Source organism: Endocarpon pusillum (genome assembly GCF_000464535.1).
Source record: "Endocarpon pusillum Z07020 unplaced genomic scaffold C725403, whole genome shotgun sequence".
Taxonomy (NCBI): Eukaryota; Fungi; Ascomycota; class Eurotiomycetes; order Verrucariales; family Verrucariaceae; genus Endocarpon; species Endocarpon pusillum.
In genome coordinates, this window is record NW_006913593.1 from 8,146 (window position 1) to 31,948 (window position 23,803).

The following is a 23,803-nucleotide window of genomic DNA, read 5'->3' on the forward strand; positions in this document are numbered from 1 at the left end:
ATAGGAAGGACTCTCATTTCGATGTATTCGGGGTCACAAGGGATAGTGTGCTTATTAGTGTAAGAGGTAAGTTAATCTTTAGAGATAAGTAAAACGTGATGACTGCTAACTATAGTGTGCTTATTATTATAGTTAGTAAGTTAATTTATTAAAGACATAATAACTATTAACTATAGTGTGTTTATTATTATAAGAGGTAAGTTAACTTATTAGAAATAAGTGAGACGTAATAACTATTAATTGTGGTGTACTTATTAGTATAGCTAGTAAGTTGATCTATTAGAGATAAGCGAGATATAATAACTGCTAACTATAATGTACTTATTAGTGTAGAGGGTAAGTTAATCTATTAGAGATAAGTAAGACGTAATAACTGCTGACTATAGTATGCTTATTAGTATAAGTAATAAGTTAATTTATTAGAGATAAGTAAGATGTAATGACTACTGACTATAATGTGCTTATTAGTATAAGATATAAGTTGATATATTAAAGATAAGTAAGACATAATAACTGCTAACTATAGTATGCTTGTTAGTATAGCTAGTAAGTTAATCTATTAGAGATAGGCAAGATATAATAACTACTAATTATAATGTGCTTATTAGTATAGCTGATAAGTTAATGTATTAAAGATAAATAAAATGTAATAACTACTAACTATAGTATACTTATTAGTATAAAGGGTAAGTTAATCTATTAGAGATAGGTAAAACGTAATAACTGCTGATTATAGTGTGCTTATTAATATAGGAGATAAGTTAATCTATCAAGATAGATGAGATATAATAATTGCTGATTATAGTATGCTTGTTGATATAAAAGGTACGTTGATCTATTAGAGATAAGTAAGATATAATAATTACTGATTGTAGTGTACTTATTAATATAGTTTATATATTAATTATTAGAGATGAGCAAGATATAATGATTGCTGACTGTAGTATGCTTATTAGTGTAGGAGGTAAGTTGATTTATCAAAGATAGGTGAGACGTGATAATTGCTAACTGTAGTATGTTTATTAATGTAGGAGGTAAGTTAATCTATTAGAGATGGGTGTTACGACATAACCTGCGCAATGGCCCAGAGGGGTATTAGGGCTGAGGGCTAGGGCAGGCTTGGCGCTCTGAGCGTCATACCTCGCTTTTCGCCTTCATAGCACTTAGATAGTTTAGTCTTCACCATACCAATCGACATAGTTATATAGTTGCCTTCTATAGCTTCTTCGTGACTCTCCGCTATCTCTATAGCACCCCCATACCCTGTTGCACAGCTTCCCGCGTAACAATTAGTGGCCACGCCGGTGAACGCTTAATTGCGGGCGCCACAGCTACCCTGCCTACCCTCGAACTTCGTCAAGGCCTATCCTTCGAAATTCAACCCTCCTGAGCTTGTAAGGTATCCCTGCGGCTCACTGATAACCTGCTAGGCCAGCTCCTCGCCTCAAGCAGCTCTCTGACCTTCTCGATCTCTGAAATTTCGAATCCTCAAATTTCGAGCCTTTCGAGTCCTCCTTGAGCAAACTCAACGCTCTCCTGCCCTCCTCTCTACAAACCGACCTCTGTTAACGCCTGCGCGCAAGATAAGACTCGCCAGGCATCCAGAAGTCGCAGAAATCCTTGAAACAGGCTAGTCCGGTTCGTCTCTACTAGTTGTTTATTAGGTAGCGCAAATATAAGTCCTACAGAGCGCTTGCGTGCATAGTACGATCTCTCCGCGCCCACAACCCTGCTACTGGTCGAGCCTTATTTACAAAGAACAAGGGTGAACCTGAGGAAGCAGATACAAATAATGAACCTGAAGAAGCAGATAAGAAGGAAGAAATCAAAGAAACAAGCAAGATTACACATTCTCTAGTCATGGATTAACAAGCCTTTATAGAGGCGCTAGATTGCGTGGCTGCTATAAATAGAGAGGTACTAGAGCGTACATCTGCTATAAATAGAGAGATAATTGCTAAGATTCAACAAGTGTTAGTAGCAACAGCAAAAGCAGAGACTCTAAAACCCTCTAAGGTATATCTTTTCAAGCCTATAAGCTGTCAGAATAAGAAGTTAGCTCACATCTTTATTAAGTGAATTACTAATACTTAGAAGATTTATCAAAATAATGCTTCTAAGCTTACTATACTTTTATCTTGTTATTTAGATAATAAGATAACTTATATATAGTACTTTGTACTCTTAACAGATAAGAAGGAAGTTTTATTAGAATCCTTTGCCTAATAAATTAAGGTAATTAAGCAAGATTTTATAAGTACTAATGCTTAACTACGCTCTAACACAAATAAAGAGATGTTTTGTTAAAACTAAAACTATTCGTTAGCAGAGTATATTAATAAGAAAGTCAGCAAGCTATATGTTGCTAGCATAACTTCTAAAGAAGATATTATTATAAAAGTCTATAAAGGCCTTTAATACGCCCCGGAATTACAGCTTTCTATAGCAGCTCACAACCGCTCTACATTATAACAATTCTGCAACCTTCTGTACAAAGTATAGGATAATTACTGACGCCTCTATAAAGAAAAGGCTAAGGCTAAAGAACCTTGTTACAGCTCTTGAGTTTAACCTAGCTACTCTATAGCCTTTAGACCTGATTGATATGCTGAGAAATCATATAATAGAGACTATAAGAAGCAGAAGAGTAAGGAAGAGGCTAAGCAGCGCTTTAACACCTCTGCTAAAGCTAGAGACGTTCCTTCTAGCACTAGTCCATTATACCCTTGCTGAAAGTGCTCACCTAGAGGTTTAAAAGCCAACTATTAGAATTTCGAATGCCCTCTTAAAGATAAGAAGAAGGCCTTTAACGCTAAGGAAGAGGACGTATCTTCTAATAAAGAACCTGACAAGGACTATTAATATCGCTAGCGCGCTTATATAGTATGGCGAGAACAGCTTAATAAGGACTCTAGCGAAGAGGAAGCCAACACTAATAAGGAGATACTCGCCAATTTTGATATTGTGTGTCACAAATGTCAAGAATCGTTTCTATTTAGTAATCAATTCTATAGTCATCTCAAGGCTTTTAGCGCTTATACTATTAAAAAGATTTCATCAGTTATTAATCTTATAGCCAAACTAAAGAGCAAGCAGCTAAAAGGAATAGCTAATTCTACTAAGACCTACGTTAAAGTATATTTAAGCGCTAATAGCAACATCACACAAATCTTTACTACTGTTGTAGACTTTAGTTTTGGCCGCTTAGCAATAAACTATAAGCTACTTGATAGCGTGCCTTATACTATTAAAGCTATTAAACATCTAATTATTTGTGGTATTAAAGGAAGAAAAAAGATCTCTAAGCTAGCAAAGTTTGTCTTTTACCTCTAAAGTAATAAGGGAGTCTTTTTAAAACTCGAGATTAAAACACTTATTTTTAATAATTTAGGCACTAGTCTGCTTGTTAGTACTAACTATATCAAAGTCTAGAACTTAATTCTAGATATCCCTTATTAATTAGCCACTTTCTATTAATCTAGCAAGGATAGAAAGCCTGTTACTATTATTCGCCTTTAAATTACTTAAAAGCCTATAGCTAATTTTGTTATCTATATAGGCAAGGACTGCATTATACTTACTAATTCTGTAGGCCAAGTTACTCTTTAAATAAATTATTCTAGCAAGACAGACTTTCTATTTATATCTCGCTATCCTAAGATACTAGATAAAGTTGTTTTAGCCACCTAGAACGTAGTCATGTTCTCTAATTAGGATGCTAAGCCTTATCAGATTAAGCGTAGCACAATACTCAGCACAGCAGAATTAATTCGCATAAGGAATTTCGCGTATATAACACAAATAATAGAGGTACTTAATAGCTTCTTAGCCTAAGAGTTGTGAAACTATACAGGTAGTTTAGAGACCTTTATAAAGAAGACTAAGAACATTATTACTGCCTAGCTATAAGAAACATACTATCTAGAGTATTAATATAAGCTTCTTAAGGGTATAGTAGTCTCTGACTCCTTTACTTCTACTTATTAAGAGGTATATTAATAAAAGGCTGCCCTTAGACTAATAAAAGCAGCTCTAACAACTAGCAAAGTATTTTGTAATCATTTTTAATAATATGCCTAATATAGCGCACTAATCAGAGGAAGAATAACTATAAATTAAGGTTGCTTCTGAATTAGAGTATTATCTTTTAAGCCTTAACCTCCTTATTATAATGCTCTGTGTATAAAATAAGCTATTAATAATATATTTAATAAAAATATTAAGCTAGAGTAAATAGCGCTAGTAAAGTATTTACTTTATTCCTTACCAGTATTTATAGTATACAAGTATACCCTAGAAGGAGCAGTCAAAAAGGCTAGACCTGTAATAGATTTATAATCTCTTAATAATATTATAGAGTTAGATATATATCTGTTGCCTCTTTAGAAGGATATCCTTACTGTAATAGCTTTAGCCACTTACATCTCCTTTATTAACTTTGTATCTAGCTTTTACTAACATTTTACATACCTTAATAATTAATACTAAACTACTATAACGTTATATTAAGGCTTAGAGCTATTTTATATAATACTAATAGGTTTCAAGAATTCTCTAGCATATAATTAACGAATGTTCAAATGTCTGCTTATTAGATTACTATAGAAGATTATTAATATTTATGTTAATAATGTTAATATCTTTATAAGAGGGCTATTTAGTTAGCATCTATAGGATCTAGATGCTGTATTTTGATAATTTGCTAATGCTAATTATACTTTTAAAGCTATAAAGACCTATCTCAGCTTCTAAGAGCTTGTAGCACTTAAAAAACTTGTTAGCCGACTTAAATATTTAACTACAAAGGAGAAGCTCGCGGCTATAGCTAAGTGGGATATCCCTAGGAATAGCTAAGACCTTAAACGCTTTATAGGCTTTATAGGCTAGCACTGTTAGTAAGTCTCTTATTTTACATAATGCTTTAAGACTCTTTAATAGCTCAAAACAATTATCTTTTAAGGCCTTTAAAGAGAGAAGAGATCTTTACTAGAGAAGCTACAGAAGAGAAAGAGCTATAGAACAAAGGAATTTAGAGAGCTTTAGAAGAACAACTATACTATTATATTTAAAGATCTTAAAAGCATATTTACTAAGGTAGTAAAGATTCTATGCTATTTTGATCCTGTAAAAGTATTATATATATTTCTTAACGCTTTAAAAGAGCTTAGTTTTAGTGTTACTATATATTAACTTAAAGACACAGAAGCTAAAGACTCTCTTAAGCTTTCTAGAACAATACTAAGGCTTATTATCTTCCTTTTAAAGTGCTTAACGCTTACTAAATGCAATTATTAACTAACAGATCTAGAGCTATCTAGACTTGTTTAGGCAGTTAAGCACTTACAAATCTATATTAAATAAATAAAGACTATTATCTATACTAACTATTAAGTAAACCCTATTATCCTAGTAGCAAGATTACTATATATATAATTTCTCTTTAAGATAAATACTTACTAGCAAAGATAAGCTGTCTTTCTAAGTTAGTATTAGAATAATATAATCGTTATTTATAAGAAAGGCTAAGATATAATTATGCTAGATGCCCTATCTAGACTCTCTATTATATTGCATAGCTAGCACTAACCTAAAGAAGAAAAGCAAGCCTTTCTTAATATAGTTCTACTAGGGCTAGAAGATACAGAACTTGCTTGACTTTGTAAAGAAGTTAAAGAGGAGTTTAGCGAGATATTTGAGCAGCTTTAGGCTATAACCTTATCTGTTCTAAATCTCTAGTAACTACTTGATAGGCCTTACACTCTATTTCATTAAGAAAATAGCTCTAACTTAGTCTGAATCAATGCTTAATAGACTGAGCTGCGTTTTGTTATCTCTTAAAGTTACAGGAAGGCCATGCTAGAGGCTACACATGATAATCAGCTATATAGCGGCTACACAAGGCTGCGTGAAGCACTAGCTAGTCTATAGTAGCCTAAAATAAGCAAGAAGATTCTAGAGTACGTACATTACTATATAGGCTACAGAATAAATAAGCTATATCGCGTAGGCTTTATGCCGCTATTAAAGCTACTTCTAGCGCCTCCTTGACCTTTTTACTCCCTAATAATGGATTTCATTACTGATTTGCCCCCTGAAGATAAGCATAACATAATACTTGTTATTATTAATTAATTCTTAAAGTAAGTAGCTTTCAAAATAGGGAAGAAAGCGCAAACAGCTAAGGAATAGGTTAAGTGCCTCTAGAATAACATTTTCTGCAGAAGAGGCTATAGCTTACCTAATACTATTACTACTAATTAAGACGCTTAATTCACAGCTATATTATAGAAGAGAGTATTTAAATTAACTAGCACCTAACTAATCTATATTATAGCATACTATTCTTTAGTAAATAACTAATTAAAACGCGTTAATTAAGAGCTAAAAATAATGCTGTATTTTTATATTAATACTACTTAAACTAATTAGAAGGAATTCATGCTTATAATTAAGTTCTATTTTAATAGCAACTATTTGTCTATTATTACCTAGACTCTGTTTTAGGTTATCTATAGTTTTACTCCTAGCACTTAGCTAACGCTATTAGCTCTAAAAGCGCTAGAGCAGTTAATATAAGAACGTGAGGCTGCTAGAGATATAGCTGTAAAAGGTCTCTAAATCACAGCAGAAGTAATGATTAATAAAGCAGCCTAAGATTAATCTTTCGACTCTAGCTGGGCTAGGCTGCGCCTTTCGCTAAAGAGCTACTTGTTGCCCTCTACGTGCAAATTCACACTCTCCTCACAATACACAAGAGCTTTTCGTATACTCGAGGCAGTTGGCAAGGGTAATGCGCTGCGAATAGACCTGCCTGCGGTGTGGAAAATCCACCAAGTGATTAGCAAGATCTATCTTGACCCTGCTCCGAGCCCTGACGATGACCCCTATCAACGAAACCTCCCCCCTGCGCCTGATCACATCGACAAACAAGGAATGGAGCAGTGGAAGGTAGAGAAGATAGTTGGCAAGCTCGTCGACGACGAGGCGATATCATACAAGGTCAGATGGGAAGGATATGAAGTTGAAGATGACACTTGGGAGGATCTAACGGCGCTAGAGCAGGCCCAGGAGTCAGTTAGTGCGTACGAAGAGGCTCTAGAGCGCTCTAGGCTCCGAGGGCGTCGACAAGCTGACGGCTCGACGCTCTATGGAGAGCCACAAGGGCGGCTGCGGCGCTAGACCAAAAGCGGAAGGAGTTTCAGCCCTGAGAGATGCTGTCTTTTCTGCTTATTTCTGTTCTTTTCTATGACCACGAGGCCGTGGCCTTTTTCTGCTGCCGGCAACTATTACGACATAACCTGCGCAATGGCCCAGAGGGGTATTAGGGCTGAGGGCTAGGGCAGGCTTGGCGCTCTGAGCGTCATACCTCGCTTTTCGCCTCCATAGCACTTAGATAGTTCAGCCTTCACCATACTAATCGACATAGTCATACAGTTGCCTTCTATAGCTTCTTCGTGACTCTCCGCTATCTCTATAGCACCCTCATACCCTGTTGCACGGCTTTCCGCGTAACAATGGGTGAGACATAATAACTGCTGATTATAGTGTGCTTATTAATGTAGATAATAAGTTGATAATAGGAGATAAGTAAGATGTGATGACTGTTGACTATAGTGTGCTTATTAATATAGATAGTAAGTTGAATTATCAGAGATAAGCGAGATGTGATGACTACTAATTATGATATGCTTGTTAGTGTAAGAGATAAGTTGATCTATTAGAGTAGGCGAGATGCAATAACTGCTGACTGTAGTGTGCTTATTAATATAGCAGGTAAGTTAATCTATTAGAGATGGGTGAGACGTAATAACCGTTGACTGTGGTGTGCTTGTTGGTGTAGCAGATAAGTTAATTATCAGAGATGAGCGAGACGTGATAACTGCTGACTGTAGTGTGCTTGTTATTGTAATTGATAAGTTGATCTATTAGAGATGGGTAAGACGTGATAACTGCTGATAGTAGTGTGCTTATTAGTGTAGGAGGTAAGTAAATCTTTAGAGATAAGTAAGATACGATGACTACTGACTGTGGTGTGCTTATTATTATAAGAGGTAAGTTAATCTATTAGAGATAGGTGAGATGTGATGACTGCTAACTGTAGTGTGCTTGTTGGTGTAGATAGTAAGTTGATCTATTAGAGATAGGCGAGATATGATGACTGCTGACTGTGGTGTGCTTGTTAGTATAGAGGGTAAGTTAATCTATTAAAAATAGGTAAGACGTAATGACTGCTGACTATGATGTGCTTGTTAGTGTAGAGGGTAAGTTGATCTATTAGAATTGGGTAAGACGTGATGACTGCTGACTGTGGTGTACGTTAGTGTAGGAGGTAAGTTAATCTATTAGAGATAGGTAAGACGTGATGACTGCTAACTGTGGTGTGCTTATTAGGGTAGCTAGTAAGTTGATTAATCAGAGATAGGTAAGACGTGATAACTACTGACTGTGGTGTGCTTGTTAGTGTAGAGGGTAAGTTAATCTATTAAAGATAGGTGAGACATGATAACTGCTGACTGTGGTGTGCTTGTTGGTGCAGCTGGTAAGTTGATTATCAGAGATAAGCGAGATATAATGACTGCTAACTGTAGTGTGCTTGTTAGTATAGAGGATAAGTTAATCTATTAGAGATAGGTGAGACGCAATGACTGCTGACTATGGTGTGCTTATTAGTGTAGCTAGTAAGTTAATCTATCAGAGATAGGTAAGATATAATGACTACTGACTGTAGTGTGCTTGTTAGTGTAAAGGGTAAGTTGATCTATCAGAGATGGGTGAGACGTGATGACTGCTGACTGTAGTGTGCTTGTTGGTGTAGGAGGTAAGTTGATCTATCAGAGATGGGTGAGACGTGATGACTGCTGACTGTAGTGTGCTTGTTGGTGTAGGAGGTAAGTTGATCTATCAGAGATAGGTGAGACGCAATGACTGCTGACTATGGTGTGCTTGTTAGTGTAGTTTGTACGTTGATTATCGGAGATAGGCGAGATATGATGACTGCTGACTGTGGTTTACTTGTTGGTATAAGAAGTAAGTTGATTTATCAGAGATGGGTAAGACGTGATGACTGCTGACTGTGGTGTGCTTGTTGGTGTAAGAGGTAAGTTGATCTATCAGAGATGGGTGAGACATAATGACTGCTGACCGTGGTGTGCTTGTTATTATAAGAGGTAAGTTGATCTATCAGAGATGTAATGACTGCTAACTGTGGTGTGCTTATTGGTGTAGGCGGTAAGTTGATCTATCAGAGATGGGTGAGATGTTTTGACTACTGACCGTAGTGTGCTTGTTAGTATAGAGGGTAAGTTGATCTATCAGAGATGGGTGAAACGTGATGATTACTGATTGTAGTGTGCTTATTAGTATAGCTGGTAAGTTGATCATCAGAGATAGGCGAGATACGATGACTGCTGACCGTAGTGTGCTTGTTAATGTAGGAGGTAAGTTAATCTATCTAGATCATACTTTCTTTAGGTGTTACATTCGCTTAGGTTTTTACTTAAGTATCGTGGAAGTGTCGTATTAACAATCTCTTTGCCACGGAATTTTTTAGTAAACAGCCCCTTAAATCCACCTTCTGTCAGTGATCCTACTGGATTAGACTCTGTGTACATCTAATTGCTTAAATAGACTGCTTACCTTAAGGACTAATAAGGAAGAAAGGTCTTTCGACGGGATTATGTTTAGACTGCACACAACTGCTCTCTTTTGACCACTCTGTTACTATCTCAGAATTACACACTCCAGTAAAAGATTATGCTCTTTACGAGCTACTCTATCACGTGGTCCTTCGCCATCATAATAAGGGTCAGAAGCGGATTAATATATTCAGGAATAGTTTAGCACTAAAAATTGCCGAAGGTAATCTATATATTCTTCGCTTATTTGTTGATTTAGGTTCGTCTACCCTTCTTTAGCAATATAGATATTACTTACTAGTTTATATTGATAAAAGGACTGTTAATAAATAGCTAGAATAATATTAAAACCGAACCTTCTATTATATAAATAATTAATTATTCCCTTACTAGTAATGCTTTATACTTTTAATTATTACGTAAATAGCTTTAAGAATGCGACTAAAATCATATATATAGCAAGCGAAAACCATACTAGCTAATAAAGATTATCTTTATTAGAGGTCTTAGTATTAAGATATTAAAACTTCTGAAGCAACCTTATAGACTAGAGCAAAATAATAGACCTGACTATATTACACTCTTATATTACTAGGGTACTCTAACTAATAAGAAGAAGAAGCAGTTCTGTATAATTAAGGATAACTATCCTCTTTAATTAGAAGAATTTAGCTTTAATAATATTCCGAAGACATTTCAAGATACTATTAAGATAACTTAACAACTTAGCAAAGAATACCTCTGGATTAATTCTATATACATTATTCAAAATAACTTAGAGGATTAAGAAAAAGAAGCTAGGCTTATAAAAGACATCTTTGCCTTTGCTTACTGCATTATTACTACAAGTAAGGCAACTAGTTATAAAGTTGGATTCCTGAAGAGGAATCTAAGGTCTCAGTATATTTAGATCTAAGATATGAAAGACAGATAGTTTAATATTTGCAACTTTGACAAAAATATAGATGAAGGGCTATTTAATAAGAGAGCTTAGGTACTACAAAAACAAGTATTATCTTACTAAACTATTTATATATCTGCGAAACAGACGTATTAAGAGTATAAGGAAGATATACATTATAATAACTTTATATAACTAGAATAATAAGACTATAGCTAAGTGTTATTATATAGTAATATATTTTAATATTATAATTTATATACTTTAGCCTACTAGGGAAGTAATATTTCGTTATTAATCCTAATTTTCCTTAATAGCTTACAGTATTAAGGTATTATTAAATAATTAAATTTATCTAATTCTTTTTTAAGAAGTATTCAAAATATAGTTTTTTCTATAAATTAGATAAGAGTACTACGATCTCTAGCTTAGTCAAGCGTATAAAGGGTGCCTTATAGACAGAAGGAAGATATAGAGTCTTTAGTTGCTTCCTTAGTAGACTCCTTTTGTAGAAGCAGCCTAACGAGAAGAGGATAGCTCTGATTATTTATCCAGGTGGAAAAGAGCTACCATCCTAGTCCTGGATAGCATATTACAGAGGAATCGATTTTGTATTAACTTCACACCTCAGGGTTCCAAACTCCGAAGATCTTCGATTTGCTACCAATTAGGAAGCAATAATCGTCAGGATTAGGCAATTCAAAAATTGCTGACTAGAACAACAAGAGAAAGAGCATGGCATTTTCGCTGATCAAGGAAGAGTGGGGTCTCTATAGTTTGATCTGGCAACTAATATTAAGTCCAAGTCCATACATTGTGTTATTGTTAGGATGCGTAACAACGCGAAAGAAAATCCCCAGAAGACTTACTACATATTGGCTGTCTAAGGAAACCAACAAAAGAATGGGTATGAAAGACTTGGAGTTAGGAAAGTCGAAGCACTATATGTATCGATGGAGAGTAATACCGGGAAGCTCGTATGAATTTGCGGCAGTTTATGAGTTGATATCTTCTTACAAGATGTAGAAGAGGAGATTAGAGAGCAGATTCCGTTCAATTCATGAGCCAAGTATCGTATCGTGCCCCGTCATATCCAATTTCTTCAATTTCTCCTATTCAAAATTCGATCTTACTAAAAGATCTTCCTCCGTTTGACAGTAGCTTAATGGGCAAAGTCCTATCTCGGTCTGGTGCAGAGTATGCTGGCTTGTTCCGGATGAACTTAGCAACTGCGCTTGGCTACAGTACTAACGCAAAAGTTTCTACCCACTTCCAATTTTTACACCAAAAATAGTAGTTTTCAATACTCTATAACTGCTTTTGCTAGGCGTCAACGATATTTAATACTCTATAAATATACGAAGAATTATTAGATCTCGATTTATCTAATAGAAGTCTTTCCTTTAAAGTCTTCAGAAATATAAATGGTGGAGGTTGAAGCTGACTTAGAAGTTAGCTGAGCAATCTGAAATTTTATCAACATTTATGTGGTCGCTCATACAAAATAATTCTCTAAAAAATCAAGTTTTGACTCAAGTCACCATAAAAAGATATCGGTAGTATTTGATATAAAAACTTCTATTTATCAAAGATAGATCTACTAATTTTGACTAATCTTATCAAAACTAACATATACGTTGACGCCTAGGAAAAGTCTCAGTTGTGAATTAAAAATCTTATATTTTTGGTGGGGTTTCGCCGATTTTGGTGGGGTTTGGAATGTGCGGATATAGATGTAGAGTCTGGAACCTCGAGAAAGGCTACATCGTAATAAAGATGGAGGAATACGCTGATATTAATGTGATAGTTCTTTCGTCAAAATTGGACCAAGGGACTTTTCTTGCTGTCAATGTCCTCAATCTCCAATCAATTTTGTCGACAATGTACAAATATGATATATTGAACTAGAATAGTGTCTACTTGAAGACGCAACTGACTGTGGTAAATTATTCGTGAACTTTTAAAGAAATTCCATAGCATAGCAGGGTACTTCTGGAAGACCAGGTTTAATACCTCTTACGCGTCTTGTTTTGTTCTGAAGTCACGGGTGCTCACAAAATCGCTCTGTTATCCATCATTAGATAGCTAAGCGAAGCGATCACTGGAACCCCATCACCATCCAACTCACCAGAAGTCTCAGACTTCGAAGTTGATGGAACTGATCCAATATTCTGAATGCTCCAACCTGGCTCTTTCACAGCTTCTTCGGCCCAAAGTGTCATTCTCTCAATGTCATTGGCTCTTTCACAGCTTCTTCGGCCCAAAGTGTCATTCTCTCAATGTCATTATGCACCTCGTACGGCTTGGGCCTCTTCGAAGGGTCCATTCTGAGCATTTTACTAGTCGTCAACACCAGTTCCTTGAAAACCGCTCTGCCTTTGTCGGAGTTGCATTGCTCCTCAAGTTCCTGAAGCCTTTTTCTGACGTAAGGTTTCCAGTGGGTGGTGTAATATCCGCTATCATGTTCGATGTACCAGAACATGGTGTCGTTGCTCGTTTGGCCTCCTTTGATTAGTCATCTTTGCTTGGAAAAAGTCTCTAGCTCGGAAGGAAGCGAACCGAATGTCCAAACAAGAAAATCCAAAAAAATGCATCTAAGCGTCTACACGTTGTAAGGGTGTGAGGTCTCACTACGAATGATATAATCTGGTGCCTCATAAGCCGAAGTTCCTTGGGAGTAATGATCTGTAGGAGAACTCTCGTCTTGTGGAGCTGAACGTTGAGCACGGATTTTTGCTGACCTAAAGTCTGCTATTTTTAGAGTTGGCCCGCCACTGTCGCCTTCGTTGAAAACTAAGATGTTCTCGCCTTTAAGGTTGTGGTGCTATCCATTAAAATTATATATAAAGCGCAGACTATTAGCTAAACCCTAAAGCTGCCTTAACTCTTATAATATAAAGTTAGGGTTACTTAATTAAGGTTGCTCCTGCTTCTAATATCCCTTCAGGTTATAAGAAGCCAGAGGAAACAGCATAAAGAAATGTCTTCCCTAATACTAAGACGTATAATAAAGAGTAATATATTTATACAGCATATTAACTAATTTTTAAAGGACTTTTGACTCTTGCTTAAAATCTTTAAATATATAACTGTTTCTGAATTTCTTTAAAGCAAAAACGCTTGTTTTATCTTGTGATTACAAGTTAGTTTAATTATATTTATATCTTAGGAGTTAAGCAGAATTATATAGCTATAAAGCGATAATGTTCTAGCTAAATCTGAATCTTATATATAATTTTGAACACGCCTAATTTGATTAGTTTTATTTTATTACAGCCTTTAATAGGAAGTATATCATTATCTGTGAGGTTAACACAGTAGACTTTAGCATCTGTTGGTTTTGGAAAACGGTAGGCGATGAAAAACCATTATTTGAATATCAGGTTTTCAAACTTGATCTTTTCAGCTGCAGGCGGTTTGTCAGAGGTTCCTAGTGGAAATTGAACAGGCTTTGGCCTAAGATAGAGCATCTGCCACAAGCAGATCAGAGGAAGATCTTCATGTACACAAAGTGCAAGTAAGTGTTTGTGTGAGCTTGCAACATCGTGGATAAATTTCTTCTTGTTCATGACCGGGCTGTCCACATGACCAACATGTTCTGTATTTGTCAAAGACTCGTCGTTGTTGATCAGGTGTTCAATAACAGACTGTGACATGATAGCATAAAGATCTTTCTGTGGTATGAATTTCCTCCTGCGCTAGTTGGTTTTCATTCTAGAGTCGATCAAGTCTGCAATTTCTGTGCTGTACCTCTTTTTCTCAATGCCGGGACGGTCCACTGCAGCATACGTCTAAGTTATCTCAAGATGGAATTTTGTATATTCGTTCCCCGGTATGGTCACGAATTCTGCAATGATGAGATGCAAGACCTCGGACCACTGATCCTCAATTTCAAGTGCTTTGGAGGAACATTCTTGGTCCTTTCTAAAAAGCTTGCAGACACCGTCTGTGCGCCAGACATTTTTGTTGATCGTTTCAGGAGACGCGTTCAAGCAATTCTGCGCAGCATTATTGACTGTCCCATAGGAAGCATCATCCTGCCAATCAAGTTTTTCGAAAGAGGTTCTTTCTGAGAGGAGTTTGCCGTCAAGAATCACTTTCAGGTAGCAAAGTATTTCTTTTGGGATGACTCTGTCTCCATCTCCGTCTTGCTCATAGTACTTTCTTCCGGCGGACCTATATGAAGTTCGGTGCTCTAAATCCGCACGTCGGTCTAGAGAAAGGAGGTCTATGTCAGTGTGAGCCCCCTTGGCTCTCGAAGAATCTCGAGCTGCTGTCACAGGGGTGGTATCTCCATGCTTTTCAGAAGCAATAACCTGTCTCAGGTGTGACCGATATGCGACGCTGTAGATTCTCGAGCTCAATATTTCTGCATCAAACTGAAAGGATATGTCCAAATCTGCAGGAGACACCGAGGCTTTGCTCTGCCAACTCGTAATTGAACTGCTGTCTGCGAGACAGAAGATTGAGGATGTCTCATCTTCCATGACCTCTATAATACTCTGAGCTTCTGCGCTATTTAGGGTGCCTTGTTGTTCTAGCAAAGAACGGCTATCAAGTATTAGAAAGCACAAAGCTAAATAGGGAGAGGGAAACCTTTGCAAGACGTTAAGTAAGAGGTTAAGGGCATTTACATAACTGCTGATGCTATTAATGTACTTATTGAACTTTACATCCTTTAGAATCATGGTGATTTTATTGATCATGCTTATTTCATCTTAAGAATCTGATCTTAATCCTTTAATCTTTAATTTAAGGAATAAGAGGGAGAGTTTAGTGTACTTAAGCGTAGTATTTAGAGAATCTACTAGTTTTTTGTACTTGGTATATTTAGATAGTGTCTTAATAATCTTGATTATTTTAAAGATAACAGTATTTATACTTGCTAGATAACTAATAAGTAAAGTAATCTTAACATCAGCATATTTAAGTTTCGTAGACAGTTGCAAAATAAAATTTAGAGTCTTTCTGAGGCGGTTGACAAGTGTAAAGGCTAAAGCTGTAATGCCAATTATTAAGACTGGTTCCATGATGCACAGCAGTGGAAACACTAAGTACACTTAGTTGCACATGAAAACATTCAGGGGCAGTACTTCGTATTGCGATAGAAAAAATGCAATTGAGAGAACATCATGATGCATCGCACTTGGGCGAGTTTCATGTCAGTCCACCGGTATGAGCCTTGCGGAAAGCCTAGTTATGGAGGACAGAGTACGTAGACAGCAACCTTGGCTGAGACACATCGAAGGGCATTCATACGAGAGTGATAGGCGCCGGGAATTGACACCTAACAACCTGAGGGGTGTGGGGAGAGTGGCCGGAGCTAGGTGACGGAAATAGTGGGACTTCCGTCCCACACCACTCTACTACGGTAGGAGGCATATTAAATGTAAGCGCGCCCTAGTAACAGCTTGTAAAACGCCAAGATAGAACGCCACAAAATCGCTCAATTAGGACTAGTCTATTCTATTTAGTATCGAGTGTGCAATCCACTGGCATCAATGACTGCCTGGCATCTAGCTGGCATTGATTCAAGCAGCTCTAGAAGATAGCTTGCTGGTACAGCGTTCCATGCAGCAATTATAGCCTCTCGTAGCTCATCGTACCCTCGAAGACGATCATCATAGTGCTCTTGAATCCAATCCTTCATCCAATTCCAAACTGCCTCAATTGGATTCAAATCAGGAGAATATGAGGGCCAATTGATACAGATAATGCCTCTTTCTTCAAGATCTCGAATAGTGCCTCTTGCTGCATGAGCAGGAGCAGAATCTTGCATAAAAATCAATTGTTCCTCCTCTTGTCTTTTGAGTTGAATCCAACCATCAATTATAGGGAGAATCTTTGCTCGATAGCTCTCTTCTTTAATAGTACCCCAATCTTTCTCCCAAAAGAGGCCAGGACCCTTTGTATCTCCATGAAGACAACCCCAAAACATCCATCCTTTATGACGTTGAAAACGTTCAATAATGCAAGTAGGGTCCCATTCCTCGCCAGCACGCCGTGTTACATAGGTCTTTGTATGACGATCCCCATTAACCCATGTTTCGTCACTCCATAAGACCTTCTTCCAATCATCAAGGGTCCAATTGAGATGTTCAATTGCCCATTGAAGTCGAGCAAGTCGGTTTCGTTCGGAAATAGGAGGCTTTCGACGTGCTACACGGCGAGAGTAGCCTGCTTTTCGTAGGGCTGTTCGAAGACAATAGTAACTGACGTTAAGTTCAAGAGTAATTGGAAGTTTGATCCAGGGCATACGTCGATTAGTCTTTGAAGTACAGATCCATGTAATAATCTCATTGATCTCCTCCTGCGTAAGAATAGAAGGCCTGCCTAAGCGCTTTTTCGGAGTAACTTGATGACTTAGAGCATATTGAATTTGACGAATAGTAAACCCAAGTTGTTCGCGAATTTGAGCGTATTTAAGACCAGCGTCATATAGCGTTTGAATCTGCAAACGTTGATCTCGAGTTGTACAAACTGCAGAGGCAGTAGGAGGAGGAGTAGAAGAAGGAGGAGGAGGAGGAGGAGGAGGAGGAGGAGGGGGTGTATGAGGCCTATTCGTATTAACAGAATCCATTGATTTAGAGGAATTTTCGAGAGATTTTCATGTTTATAGAATTAGGAGTAGAATTTGCTGAATTATAGCATTAATTACCCCACAGAAACAAGTCAGAATTTTGCAAATCGTACAAATTCGTAATAGAAGAAGATAGAAACAGTAGAAGAAGATAGAAACAGTAGAAGGAGATAGAAACAGAAGGGGATAGAAACAGTAGAACGCGTTGAACGCGTTGAACGCCCTCGTACAAGCGTGGCAAGGGTAGCTGTATGAGAGTTGTTAATAACAATTTTACTAGGGCCACGCTTACATTTAATATGCCTCCTACCGTAGTAGGGTACTTCCCCACTCAACGCTCCCCCCCACTCAACGCTCCCCCCACTCAACGCCGCATTTTTGCCCATTGCCAACGACAACTTCAAACCCCAATTGACAGCCCAATAATGGCTCAAATGGAGGCTGCTATAGCTCATTTGAATCGCCAGAGCTCGCTCAATTACACAGAGGTAGCAAAGACCCATGGAATCGCTCCAACGACGCTGGCGCGCCGCCACCAAGGCCTTTCCGTCTCTCGAGCGGAGGCAACTTCCACCTACCACCAACGCCTGAATAATGTACAAGAAGATACTCTGTTGGGCTATATTGACGCTCTAACCGATCGAAATATCCCCCGACATCGCAGATCATCAAGAACCTTGCAGAGGAGATAATCAAGAGGCCCATAGGAAAGAACTGGACAGCTAGGTTTATCAAGCGCCATTCCACTCGCATTTGCAGTCATTATTTACATCCTCTTGATCGCGAACGTGCTTCTGCTGAGTCTATTACTGTATTTGAACGATTCTACAATCTTGTATAGCATTTTTTGCGTTTATATTGATGTCTTTCTACTAACTTTGGATAGTTGACTAAGGCAATTGAGAAGTACAATATTACAGCCGAAAACATCTACAATTGGGATGAAAAGGGGCTTCTTATTGGCCAGTCGAGCATCAAAAAGAGGATATTAACAAAAGAGGCTTATGAACGGGGCAGAATCTGCTATTCTCAAGAAGATGGGAACCGCGAATTCATCTCCTTACTCGCTTGCGTCTGCGCCGATGGAACTGCCCTACCTCCTGCTTTAATCTATCAAGGCGCTTCCAATGACCTTCAAAGCAGTTGGATGGAAGATCTACATGAGAGCGACAAGGCCTATTTCACCTCTTCTGCAAATGGATGGACTTGTGATGCTCTTGGGCTGGCGTGGTTGCGACTTTTTGACAAGAATACCCGCTCAAAAGGCAGTCGTCGACGGCTATTGATTGTCGACGGACATTCAAGTCATATCAACTGGTCTTTTATCAAGCTGGCAGACTCTCTCCGAATTCTCATCTTCATTCTACCACCACATACAACCCATCGCCTTCAACCACTCGATGTTGGTCTATTCAGTCCTTTGGCGCAGGCCTATACACAAAGATTAGACGCTGCACCCAACAACTTGGCCTATCTGTGAAGCCGTCAGTGTGCTAGCGATGAGCATGTCATGGCTTTGCGCATGCTGCCACGGAGCAAGGTTGGGGTCATTGGTAAGCGAACGCTTTAATTTTGCCGTTACGCGTCGCTACAACATTTGGTTGGCAATCTACGGTAAGTCGCATAATTAAGTTCCTGCCACTAAAATGGCGGCTTTCAAAGTCCATATTGAAATCAGAGACTTACTGTCCCCGAACCTTTTCACTGAGCATCATCTGCTGGAATTGACCCAAAATTAAAAATAAATTGATCAAGTATACCCCTATTTTTAGAGGGATGGTTGCTATTTCTGGATGTAGCTATTTCAGGACTGGCGTCAAAAGAGAAAGAGGTGAGCGTTTGCATCAGATGATGCTTCAAACGCCAAGATTTGGTAGAAAGCTAATCATTGGACGATGAGAGACTAGACCTTTTTCAGAATAAGCGTTAGATTAAAGTCACCATATCCCAGTCGTCTTCATCCACAACACTTTCTTCAAGGGCCTTTTCTGTCTTGTTAATTTTATGCAAGACACCAGTATCGTATGATGTGTCGCGCGAGTCGACTTTGAGACGATGGTCATGTCGAACTCTCAAAGCTGTGTCGCAGTCTGATTGAGCGGAGGGAGCCACAGACGAAGCGGTGGAGGTGTGTTTCCCCTTGGGTTCACTTGTGTCGTTCCCATTCCCATCCCTCTGTTCCTTCCTTTTAACACCACTGCCATCCATCTCATTCCAGCCCTTAATCCGCTGCCCATGTTGGAAATGCTCCGCAATATGATCGAATCTCTCATTCGCTCCCTCCAACGCCTTCTTTTCCAGTACCACAATCTCTTCACAAAACCCGCACCAGAACCTGCTCTGGCAGTCCCAACCTCCTCCGCTCCTTGACTTCCAGGTCGACCGTATCGTCATCTACTCTGGACCATGTATCGATTAGATACTTGCGATCAGGACTCCATGTCCAGGTGTGTGTCCCGTCGCCACTGGTCAGCAGCGTAAAGTCAGAACCGTCAAAATTGACCCTCGCAAGCTGCGCGTAGTACGGATCTTGGCCCTCTACTGCGCCAAACGCTTTGAGCCATATCTGTCTCTTTTCCTCATCAACCGACTCCACTGAACGCACGTTCCATTCTCCTCGCGTAATCTGATTCTTATATTCGCTGTCTGCAAGTCAAATAGGTAGAGCTGATTCCAACCATCTCGTTCACTAGCCCAGATATCATTTCATTGGAATCCCTGATTTCATGATAGTATTCCTTCTGCGAGTAATCGACGAATGTTGTGCTACTCTCTTCGATTACGCTTCGTACTTGGCCCAGCGTGTTCAGCCCAACGATTCGAAGGATCTGGTGAGCTCGTTGGTTGTATAAGAAGCGGATTCTTGGCCATCGGCGCTCCATCCCATGTCGTGAATGCTGTATGGATTCTGAAAGAGCGCATCATCAGTTGTCACTTCCTTCTTCTCGGTCAAATCAAACATCCTCGGCCGATCCACTCGGGCGCATTGCCATTGAGATTCTTACTTTGCCCATTGGAGAGAGGAGGTGAAGGTTTGGAAGTGGACTGAGCGGGTTGAGATCTGTGTTTCGAAGTGGTATTCGGGCCATGCTTGATGGTTTGCGAGTGCACTTTCTGCTTCTGTGCCGTAAGAGGCTTCAAGCCTTTGCCGACCATGCCATCAAAAGGACCCATGCCAACAAGGCGACGCTGGAAGTCGTTGACGCAGTATTGTACCGAAATGGTCTTCGGTGGATGGAGAATCTGGTGCAGCTGAGTCAAATGGATGGCACAAACGCATCAAAAATAAGGAATGTCACAAGTTTGGTGAAGCAAACGCAGAACACTGGGAATCAAAAATTGTGAAGACTGTGGTCCGGGGGGTCAGGTGGCCGTGTTTGCACCCCTGCAAGATTGACTTTTGGCGTGCATGGCTTGGCATAGAGCCTCAGCCCTACTTCCAGGGATCAGGATACGTAGAGGCTTTGAAAATGAAATGCAGCTATCCTGGTCTTTTGTCATACCAAGGATCGTCATAGAGCATCAGATGACCATAACTTGAGCGTCACATGGCAATAATCCTGGGAAAAGACGTCGAAAATGATACATTTTCGTTGGATTTTCTGGTATCTGATTAGTGCTCGGTAGTCGCTTGGATTACTTGGCATTAAAATCATGATTCCCAGCCGCAAAACTGGCAAAACTCGATACCTTGCAGTCTGGATGACTCAACATCCGTCTGATACGTTGCCTTGGGCCAGACTCGGATAGAGCAGCGCCATGCCATGCGTGCCTGAATTGGTATGTGCATGTGCATGTGCATATGGTGCCATGTCAGGGAGGTGTTTATTGAGAGAGAGAGGGAAGATACGGTACTCACAGTCGGTCGTTTGAGACGCCCTCTGCGATGTACAGCCACAGTATTGTAAAATTTCCAGCACTGCCATTTCCCCTCCAATCACATCGAAGACCCACCTGTTATTTAAAAGCATCACTCACATCATACTTAGATCTCATATCATCAGATTCTCCTTTTTCTTCCTAAGTATAACTGTTAGAAATCTGTGTGATTTGTTCTGACCACGACCGCTCTGCCGCTGAGCCAAAGGTCGAGCAACACCAGTGCTAGTCAATCACTAGTGGTCTACTCAAGGGACATGTCCTTGATATGATTACAACGTAGAGTACTGGCACCCGAAGGTAACCAGTCAGGGAGTTACAAAGGTACAGACACTGGTTGAATTTTGGATGGGGTTTGGGTACCACAGAAATTTTCGGGCTTCGTGAAAATTCTGAAAAGTGACTTTGCATTCATTCGTTAGTATTAGAGCATGAAGTATGGTAAGTTAGAACCCAGTTTCGCATAGATCCTACCCAAATTCTGCCCACATTTCACTACCGCCCAACGCCTATTTTGGAGAACTGCCATCCGTAGTCCGTTTGGGTCAGCCGCACCGGAGTGTGGTCTGCAATCCGTGCCATTTCGTTCGCCTGGGTGATGGACGCATATTCACCATTACCCATCGATTGTCGATCCAGTCCGTGAAAAAGCAAGGCCAGCGGGGAAGACTTCCAGTCGTGTCTGCTGATTTCTCGGCGGCGAGTCTCAAAGACCATGACCGCGAAGAAGATGATGGCCAACAGAACCAGTACGGCCGGGTATAGGAGGAAGAGCCACCGAATATGGACGCAGGTCTGGGTCTGGAAGACCTCGCCCCGTGCTGGTGCACTCAAAGACATTTTGTGGCACGGCTCTGTACGCTGCGCCCGAGATTTGGCCTGGACGGAGTAAGAGTTACGGAGTATCAGTGGACATATGGTCATTGGCCATCTGTATTCTGAATCTCTTCTACAACCTTGTATGGCCTTCTGATCTATTACCTCATCTTTTTGAGAAGGGCAAACTGAAAGCCTGGAACCGGAAGTGGTGCAAAGCTGTTTTCAAACAGCTTGATAACCTAGACGAGAATAACGACCAGATCATGGACATTCTTAATCTAGAGCAATCAGCCTCGTTCTCGAAGCATTCGACCACTGGGATGACAGAGTACTCACCTGCCGACCATTTGAGCTCCTGGCAGCCAGCTGGTCAAGTTCTTTGTTGTTTACTTTTGCTGGTCCATATTTGGCAGGGGCCCTTGCCAAGAAGCTCTTCCAAATTTGAATCTTGGAATCTTTACACAGAGCCTCATACCTCAACATCAGGTGGATTCTGCCAATGATGGCATCATCAAAATTAGACACTCAGTTCGTTGTCAAGAACAAAATGCTTTGGCTATACTCAAGCTTCCTAAGGAATACTGAAACTAGACCGTTTCTCTAGATCTGATGGAGTGACCGAGCTTCAATATCCCTTGTGCTGCGTGCGGCTGGATCCCTTTTAGCGTCATTTAGAACTTGGCGCCAAGAGATGTTGAGATACAGCTAACAGCGAGCTATATGGTGTTGATACTGCTATGGTATTGCTCCCAACAATCTCCTTTTACGCATAGGCATACTCCGCAGCTATCGCAACACCATTGACTCCTCGATTGACGTTTTCGCTTACGAGATTGCTCTCCATTGACCAATTCGCCCAAAACAGGCATTTTCGACCTGGGATTCCACTCATCAGGATGCTCCTTGCACCAAACGCAGTATCTACGGACTCTCAATCGAGTCAAGTTATAAGACAGGGCCCTCTGATTGACTGTCAGCATACTGTTGCCATGACGATGCTTGTTTGTTGTCGTCTCAGCTTCCGAATAGGGCGTATTTCGAAGTTCCTCGGAGAGCGTTTCTCGAAAACGTCGATGAGCGCGTCTGCCTGTATCTTCTGAATTTCCTTTGTGAATTAGATAGCTATTGACTAAGCAAGTATCTAGAATATAGTACCAAAGGGGACGCCAAGTACGAGATTCCCAACGTCGATGAACAGTCATATTCGTCCGAAGTTGATCTGCAATATCAACACCACCTATAAAGTGGTTATGTTGATCGATTCCAAGAGGGATTTCGAGCCATTTACGAACGAATTCTCCAAAAACGGGGCGTACGATATGAGCATTAGTTGAGGTAGGTGCTGGCCGTCGTCGGTGACGTAGTATCGTCTCATCTTTGAGGCGAAATGCAGTTGTCATGGCTAATACGGCATTGTTATCTTGCCAGAGAAAACAGAGTGTATATCCGTTAATCTCGGCAAGTGTTGAGTTCCATACAAGCCCTCGATTATGCTCTTTAAGCTTAATCAACCAATTAGGGAATCCAGGAGCGTTTTTGCGGGTAGTGCCCATACAGCAAATGTCGAGAGCAAGTAGAGCGTGCGCAACGTTAATATTCAAGAATAGATTGTCAAGAAATAAACAAAAAACACGCGTTGGATACTGTTGATGTAGATGTTCTGCAAGTCGGATAACCAATGCAAATGTGGGTGCAAGATGTACTAAATTTGGTCCATTAGGTACCCTTTGTGGCACAACAAGTCCTGCTTTTGGAATGCTCTCAGGACCATTTTCTCGACTGTGCCAAAGCCAATTATAGACGTAGCCACGATCTCCAAGAACCCACACCTTGTAACCCTCTGAAATTGGCTTGTTTTTTAGTTTGACTGTATGATTCGATCGTCCTTGAAAGGGTATCATAGCTTCGTCAATGGTGAGATGAGAGCTTGGTGTCCAATTTGCACTGCAATTTCGTCTAATTATAGACACAATAGGCTCAACAGGCCAT

General features: G+C 39.6%; 5 protein-coding genes across 5 annotated transcripts; 2 read left to right on the forward strand and 3 right to left on the reverse strand.

Moving 5' to 3' along the window:
* Positions 1-6,933: 6,933 nt before the first annotated feature.
* On the forward strand, positions 6,934-7,208 carry EPUS_08969 (uncharacterized protein; the record flags this gene model as incomplete). The annotated part of the gene is made up of 2 exons (XM_007788917.1): positions 6,934-7,082; positions 7,163-7,208. 2 exons carry the CDS (start codon positions 6,934-6,936, stop codon positions 7,206-7,208), a joined length of 195 nt encoding a protein of 64 aa, XP_007787107.1.
* A 6,696-nt stretch (positions 7,209-13,904) lies between these two features.
* EPUS_08970 (uncharacterized protein) lies at positions 13,905-15,023 on the reverse strand (the record flags this gene model as incomplete). The annotated part of the gene is made up of 3 exons (XM_007788918.1): positions 13,905-14,229; positions 14,287-14,327; positions 14,379-15,023. 3 exons carry the CDS (start codon positions 15,021-15,023, stop codon positions 13,905-13,907), a joined length of 1,011 nt encoding a protein of 336 aa, XP_007787108.1.
* Positions 15,024-16,006: 983 nt separating this feature from the next.
* Positions 16,007-17,116, reverse strand: EPUS_08971 (uncharacterized protein; the record flags this gene model as incomplete). The annotated part of the gene is made up of 1 exon (XM_007788919.1): positions 16,007-17,116. One exon carries the CDS (start codon positions 17,114-17,116, stop codon positions 16,007-16,009), a length of 1,110 nt encoding a protein of 369 aa, XP_007787109.1.
* A 425-nt stretch (positions 17,117-17,541) lies between these two features.
* Positions 17,542-18,596, forward strand: EPUS_08972 (uncharacterized protein; the record flags this gene model as incomplete). Its single annotated transcript, XM_007788920.1, has 3 exons — positions 17,542-17,712; positions 17,781-17,951; positions 18,003-18,596. The coding sequence occupies 3 exons, from the start codon at positions 17,542-17,544 to the stop codon at positions 18,594-18,596; spliced, it is 936 nt and encodes a 311-aa protein (XP_007787110.1).
* A 446-nt stretch (positions 18,597-19,042) lies between these two features.
* Positions 19,043-21,835, reverse strand: EPUS_08973 (uncharacterized protein; the record flags this gene model as incomplete). Its single annotated transcript, XM_007788921.1, has 5 exons — positions 19,043-19,345; positions 19,446-19,742; positions 19,795-20,024; positions 20,122-20,359; positions 21,551-21,835. The coding sequence occupies 5 exons, from the start codon at positions 21,833-21,835 to the stop codon at positions 19,043-19,045; spliced, it is 1,353 nt and encodes a 450-aa protein (XP_007787111.1).
* Positions 21,836-23,803: the final 1,968 nt, after the last annotated feature.